The sequence below is a fragment of the Myotis davidii genome, unplaced genomic scaffold (assembly GCF_000327345.1).
Source record: "Myotis davidii unplaced genomic scaffold, ASM32734v1 scaffold399, whole genome shotgun sequence".
Classification (NCBI taxonomy): domain Eukaryota; kingdom Metazoa; phylum Chordata; class Mammalia; order Chiroptera; family Vespertilionidae; genus Myotis; species Myotis davidii.
The window spans coordinates 4,971,129-4,978,295 of NW_006292094.1; the positions used below are offsets into that span (position 1 = coordinate 4,971,129).

At 44.2% G+C, this 7,167-nt stretch overlaps 1 protein-coding gene and 1 long non-coding RNA gene across 7 annotated transcripts in view; one reads left to right on the top strand and one right to left on the bottom strand.

The window, feature by feature from the left end:
• Positions 1-7,167, top strand: part of RNF216 (ring finger protein 216) — a 123,719-nt gene that overhangs the window by 95,624 nt on the left and 20,928 nt on the right. For 4 of the 6 annotated variants that reach the window (XM_015565124.1, XM_006765437.2, XM_006765439.2 and 1 more), the window contains one exon: positions 980-1,077. In XM_015565124.1, coding sequence (XP_015420610.1) covers positions 980-1,077 — 98 coding nt within the window. Of the gene's footprint in view, positions 1-979; positions 1,078-2,638; positions 2,709-5,019; positions 5,210-7,167 lie in introns of those variants that run through there. The other 2 variants (XM_015565125.1, XM_015565126.1) reach the window with 2 other exon arrangements.
• LOC107183354 overlaps positions 1-7,167 on the bottom strand; it is an 18,935-nt gene that overhangs the window by 3,908 nt on the left and 7,860 nt on the right. The window contains exon 2 of the long non-coding RNA XR_001514142.1: positions 1,448-1,452. This is a non-coding gene — a long non-coding RNA (uncharacterized LOC107183354). The remainder of the gene's footprint in view (positions 1-1,447; positions 1,453-7,167) is intronic.

A 7,167-nucleotide genomic window follows, 5' to 3' on the forward strand; every position in this document is an offset into this window, starting at 1 on the left:
TTCTCCATGAAAAATGATCTTGTAAAATCACAAAACTGATGATGTTACTTCCATGCGGGGCACCTTTGGACACCCTCCTGGTGCTCTTAGGGTAAAAGTCAAACTGATAGTCACCCCTCCTCGGCCCTGTGGCCTCAGCAGCCCACGTTCACTGTCGGCGGTCCCGCTTCCCCGCCAGCTTCTCTGCTGCTCCCTGCCAGATGCTGTCTTCCTCTCTCTCTGGCTCATCTTCCAGGTCTCAGGTGACCTCCTCAAGCCTTCACTGTCTCCCAGGCTCGGTCGGTCCCCAGTTAAAGCTGATACTACCTTCTTTACTGTACTTATTGGGGTTGTAATTTCCATTTATGGGAATTTAATTAAATTGGATTAATTTTTTAAAAAATTCTCATCATTGATGTGACAGTTTATAAACTACGAAGGATCCTGGAATAAAAGGTAGTAATTTTTAAATTCATGTTTTTTATAAATGAACTTAAGAGGGAGGAGTGCCTGAGGGAATGCCTCCCTTAAGGACCCCTAGTGATCCTTTGTAGACCATTCTTCCATTCAGTTCAACAAGAGCGCTCTGTGCCAGACAACACTGGGACACTGGGTGTAGTAGGGGTTGCAGAAATTAGTAAGACCCCCACAGACCCTGCCCTCAAGCAGCTCACAGTGTTTTATTTTTTAAAACCCCAAGTCTAAATCTGTCTTCTGTGGGGGTTTCCAGGTGGCTCCTGGCACTTTAGAAAGCCTTATACAAATTGGTGTTGGAAGCAATGCATCCCTTTGCTTTAAGGAGAGAAAACTGTCTCATGCTTTCTTCTAACGATCCTCCCTCTTCCACTGAGATGTCTGCAGAAAGGTGCCTGCTGAGAGGAGAGAGAGCCTCTGGGAGACTGCAGGCCAAGCGAAGCTTCGTTCCCACTCCCCGTTGTGGAGCAGAACTTGCATGGCGCCTGCTCACCAGGAGCTGTCTGTGTGTCTGCTTTATCTGCAGGAAACCTGTAGGAAGTGTCAGGGACTCTGGAAAGAGCACAATGGCCTCACCTGTGAAGAGCTGGCTGAAAAAGATGACATCAAGTACCGGACATCTATGTGAGTAGCATAATTCAGAGGGGTTTGTTGACTGATTCGCAACACTTACACGTTAACCTGTCTTTTTGGCAGAGGGGCAGTGCGCATTGTGGAGAGAACAAGGTGTCAAGCTACCTCAGTCTAGAGCCGCCGTGGGCAAACTGGCCCGCGGGCCAGATCTGGCCCGTTTGAAATGAATAAAACTTAAAAAAAAAAAAAAAAAGACCGTACCCTTTTATGTAATGATGTTTACTTTGAATTTATATTAGTTCACACAAGCACTCCATCCACGCTTTTGTTCCAGCCCTCCGGTCCAGTTTAAGAACCCATTGTGGCCCTCGAGTCAAAAAGTTTGCCCACCCCTGGGCTAGAGTGATCTCGAGAAAGTGACCTAACCTCTGAGCCTCCATGTCCTCATCTCTGCAGCCTCATAGAGCTATTCCCAGGGTCAGATGTAACATAGTAAATGCCTGGCATATATGAATTCAGTATATGTTGGTTCCTTAGTATCTAAATAAATAAACAATAACATATTTTAATTAGGTTAGATGGTACTGATGTTGCTTTTTAATTGTTGTTTTGTTACTTCTCAGCTGAGGATATTTTTCCATTGATTTTTAGAGAGTGGAAGGGAGGGGAGAGACAGAGAGAGAGAAACATCGACAGTGAGAGAAACACATCAATTGGTTGCTTCCTGCATGTGCCCTGACCAGGACCAGGGGTCATGCCTGCAAGCAAGGTACACGCCCTTGAGTGAAACTGAACCCAGGATCCTTCAGTCCACAGGCCAATGCTCTATCCACCAAGCAAAACCGGCCAGGGCTGTTGCTTTTATCTGTCATTGGTGGCCTGTGACATTGAGTAGAATGCATATTAATGCAGTCAGTAATAAGTCATTGCGGTGTAGCACTCCTTATGTGGCTGAACGCTTTACAAATATTAATTTATTAAATACATTGACTTAACAAACACTAAAGTCTATTTCTTTCATAGAGTAGTTCAGCCTTGCCAGATGGTGGGGCAGAGTTGTCCCATGAGATCATTCAGAGACACTGGTTCCTTTATCTCATTGCTTCACCATTACCTAAGGTTGGGACTTGATTGCAGCCACATTTACACTCCAGTCTGTAGGTGAGGGGGGAGAGAGACAAGTTGCCATGCAGGCAGCTTTTCTTTGATTTGTAAGTGATCCAGAAAGTATACTAGTATGTATCCCTTTTGCTCATACCTGTTGGTCTAGAATGAGTCACTTGGCCATGGCCTGCTCCCAGGCAGACACCATATGTAATCTCTAGCTGGGTGGTTTTATGTCCAGATTAAGTTTGAAGGGTAAGGAACAGGTTTTGTTACTTTACTAGTAGTTAAAAGCCTCCAAATCTGCATCCCAGGTCGGTACTATTACTCTCGTTTTACAAATGACACAGCTGAGACACAGAGAGCCCCACGTAACTTACCGTGGTTCCCCAGGTAGTAAGTGCATAGAGGAAATTTGAAATCTAGGCAGATGGCTTCCTGGCTGCTCTTTACCTCAGATTTGGTGGGCAGAATAATGGCCCCAACATGTCCATGCCCTAATCTCCAGAACCCGTGAACGGAATATGCTACCTCACAAGGCGAAAGGGACTTTGCAGGTGTGATGAAGGTTATGGCCTTTGAGAAGGGGAGTTATTCTGGATCTGCAGGTAAACAGTCTACTCCCATGACCCTTAAAAGCAGAGAGAGTGTCTTTCTCTGGTCAGTTGGAGATGCAGTGATGGACAGAATCAGAGAGACATGAGGACTCAGCCTCTCGTTGCTGCTTTGAAGATGGAGAAAGAAGGCCATGAACAAGGAATGCAACTAGAAGCAGGGAACGACCTTCTATTTCCAGCCACCAAGAAAACAGGGACTTTGGCCCTCCAGCTTCAAAGAACTGAATTCTGCTGACAGCCCAAATGAGCAGCAAGCAGATTCTCTCCTAGAGCCTCCAATAGGTCATGCAGCCTGCCAGCTACTTGATTTTGGACTGATAAGACCCGTGCTGGACTTCAGATCCACAGAACTATAAAATCGTACATGTGTGTTATTTTTTTTAATATATTTTATTGATTTTTTTACAGAGAGGAAGGGAGAGGGATAGAGAGTTAGAAACATCCATCAGCTGCCTCCTGCACACCTCCTACTGGGGATGTGCCTGCAACCAAGGTACATGCCCTTGACCAGAATCAAACTTGGGACTCTTCAGTCCATAGGCCAACGCTCTAGCCACTGAGCCAACTGGTCAGGGCCATGTGTATTATTTAATAAGCTAATAAATTTGTGATGACTTGTGACAGCAGCAGTAGGAAACTAACATAGATTTTGGTACCAGAAGTGGAACCCTGCTGTAGCAGTTACCTAAAAATGTGCACGTGGATTTGGAATTGGGCAATGGGTAGAACCTGGAAGAATTTCGAGAATTATTATAGCAAAAAAACTTAGATTGTCTTGAACAGACCTTTACTAGAAATATGGACATTAGAAACTCCCCAATTGGAGGCGCAGAAGGAAGTGAGGAACATTCTGGGCAAAACCTAAATTGCCTTAGAGAATACTTAGATCACCATCAACAGACTGTTAGTAGAAATATGGACACTAAAGTCGCTGCTGGTGAGGACTCCGAAGGAAATGGGAACCTGTGATTGAAAACTGGAGGAAAAGGGGGCCCGGGAAAGCTGCACCAGGGTGGGTGAGTGGTCACATTTGTGGGGCTGACTGGTACTCCGGGTGGTGACTTCCCCGAGCCTGGCGACCTCCCTCCTTCTGCGCACAGTCGTTAAAGTGAACAAACAATGGCCAGTAATCACAAACCTTCAGCAGCAGCTCGCCCTGTTTCACGGGGTGGAATTGGGTTGACAGGAAGGCCTTCAGGAATTGAACCAGGAAATATTCGAGTGGCAACTGGAAATCTTTCTGGGCTTGAGATACTCAACAAGCACTGCCTAACCTCATCCGAACTCCGCACATGTATTTCCACCCAAGAAATTTCTAATTTCAACAAGGAAGCCATTGTCCTGAATAACGACGTCGGTGGGGAAGTGAGCGCACACAGACCTCATCTTGTAACGGAAGCCCAGGGTAACACCTTGGTCATGTTCTGTGCGTGACGGCAGATAGTGCGAACTGTGGCCAGTTCCTTTCCACTTCCCCACCGCTTGTCACCCCGAGCCTCTTCTTTTTCTTTCCAAGGAGACAGAGCTCTACATGGATGTGGTTGAAGTCCCTCCGCAGGGCGTCTCCGGGGTCCTTCACAGTCACTGTGCGTCCCTTCAGAGTGATGTCCACATTTTCTGGGCTGTCCACAGTCTGATTGCTGAGAATGGTCTTCATCCTCACAGTAGATGCAGCAAAGAGGAAAAACTATTTGTTTTTAAAAAATTAATCCCTCCCTCAGTCTGCATAGTTTAGAAACTTTATATTTAAAAATAGGGAAACCATAAATGTACTAGAAGAAAATATAGGCAAGTATTTCATATAAATTTGGTATGGGCTAGGACTTTGTAAAATGACACAAATACCAAATACTGAAAAATATGGTGTATTTATATTTAATTTACAAAATTGAAAACACTATTAAAAGTTAAAAGAAAAATGACAACTTGTGTGCATGCATATAAGCCTAACCAATGGGGACAGACACCAGGGGGGTGAGGGCATGAGTTGGGGGGAGGGGGGGGTAAGGAGGAAATAGGAGGATAAGGACACATATGTAATACCTTAATCAATAAAGAAAATAAATAATAAAATAAAATGACAAACTGATAAAGGACTATTTTCAATATGCCATACATAGAGTTCAGAATATTTAAGAGCTTTCTATATTAAAGCTATAAACCAAAAAAAAAAAAATACTGGAGGAAAGGGAATTCTTACTATATAATGGCAGAAAACTTAGCTAATGTGTGTCCTGCATAGTGTTGAAGAGAGGAAAATGCAAGTGGGAAGAGATAAATTGAGGGAAGAGTTACTAACAAAAAGAAACAGGATGTCATTGTTTCTGCAATTCTCATCCCATCCAGATGAGAAAAGACCCTAAAATGGATAGGCTCCCTGTCAGGAAAAGCATGTCCTAGAGAAACAAACAAGGATATGTTCAGAATGTCGAGAGTATTGTCATACAAACACAGATCCTCACAATCTAACCCAGCAGCCTTAGGAAACTAGGGCATTACCCCTCAGCCATCTCAGCAGAAGTCAAAAATAGAGGTGGGGTTATCTAGGAAATACCTATAAATGCGCTGCATGCCTAATGGAATGAGTCCCTGTGACATCAATGGAAGACCCACAAGGTTCTTGAGAATTTGACATCAGCAGAAACACTGCCAGCTTGGATGGGAAGAGACAGGGAGTATGAAATTAAAGAAGTCTGTCGGCCGCCCAAAGTCCGACAAGCAGGAAACAGGCTGATTAAAAACTGCTCAGCTGCAAGCATATGCTACCTTTCTTTAGAAAAGGGTTGCTCAGAAAGTGGAGCCAAGAGCACAGAGCCTCAGACCACAGAGGATTATTCTTGAGTCTGAAATAGGAGTTTGCCCGGCTGGATTTCCAAATTGATTGGGATTAGTGACTCCTTTTTTCCTTCCATTTTCTCCCTTTTTGAACCAGAATATCTGTAACTATTATCCTATACCTGTCCTGTTGTATTTTAGGAGCAGGTAACGTGTTTCTTTAGTTTCTCAGGCCTACAAATGGAGAGAGACACATTGACTGGTTGCCTCCTGCATGCACCCTGAACAGGGGCAAGGCCGAACCTGCAATCTAGGTACATACCCTTGACCGGGCATGTTTCCCCTTTGGTGCGGCATGGATGAATCTTGAAAACATGCTAAGTGAAAGAAGTAAGTCACAAAAGGGCACATCTTATATGATTCCATTTATATGAAATGTCTGTAGACATATGGATAATTGCCTGTGTACAGAACGGACAAATCCATTAGAGACAGAAAGCAGATTAGCCATTGCAGGGAAAGGGGACTGTTTAATAGGCATAAAGCTGATGGTTGCACAACTTAGGCAATATATAAATGCTCCTGATTTGTACACTTTAAATGGTTAAAGCAGTACGGTTTTTTGTATTTTACCACAATAAAAAAAATTTTTAGGTGAATTTTCTGAAACACCTATCAGAAAGAATATATGCATCCCTATGTTCACAGCAGCACAATTCACTATAGCTAAGATCTGGAAACAGCCTAAGTGCCCATCAGCAGATGAGTGGAATAGAAAACTGTTGTACATCTACACAGTGGAATACTATACCGCTATAAAAAAGAAAGCATTCTTACCATTTGCAACAGCATGGATGGACCTGGAGAGCATTATGCTAAGCGAAATAAGCCAGTCAGAGAAAGACAAGTGTCACATGATCTCACTCATTTGTGGGATATAATGATCAACATAAACTGATGAACCATAATAGATCCAGAGACATAGAAGCATCAAACAGACCATCAAACTTCAGAGGGAAGGCAGGAGGGTTGTATGAGGGTGGGGGTGGTAAGAGATCAACCAAAGGACTTGTATACATGCATATAAGCATAACCAATGGACACAGACACTAGGGGGTAAGGGCATGTGCTGGGGGGCCGGAACAGGCGGGGAGAGATCAATGGGATAGAAAGGAGACATGTACTACTTTCAACAATAAAGAATTTAAATGAAAAAAAAAATGTACACACACTCACAAAGGAAAGCCATTTAAGATTTGAATAGTATGTGCCCAAGAAATAAAGAGAGCGCCCAGAGTGAGTTCCCAGCGTATTTAAAAGTGGTGAGAGAGAGAAACCAAGATAGCGACATAGGTAAACACCGGAGTTTGCTGCCTCGAACAACCACTTCAAAAATACAACTAAAAGACAGAACGGACATCACCCAGAACCACAGGAGGGCTGGCTGAGGGACAATTCTTCAACTAGAAGGAAAGAGAACCGCATACCGAGACTCAGAGGAGGCGCAGGGCGGAAAACACAAAGGTGCAGAGGTGCGCGCGAAGCAGGCTGGTGGCTGAGGGCACGGGTGTCGTTTTCAATCAGGAGGGAGGCTCAGGCTATGAGCTCCAGTTCTGGGCGAGTCTCTGGGGGCCCAGACTCAAAA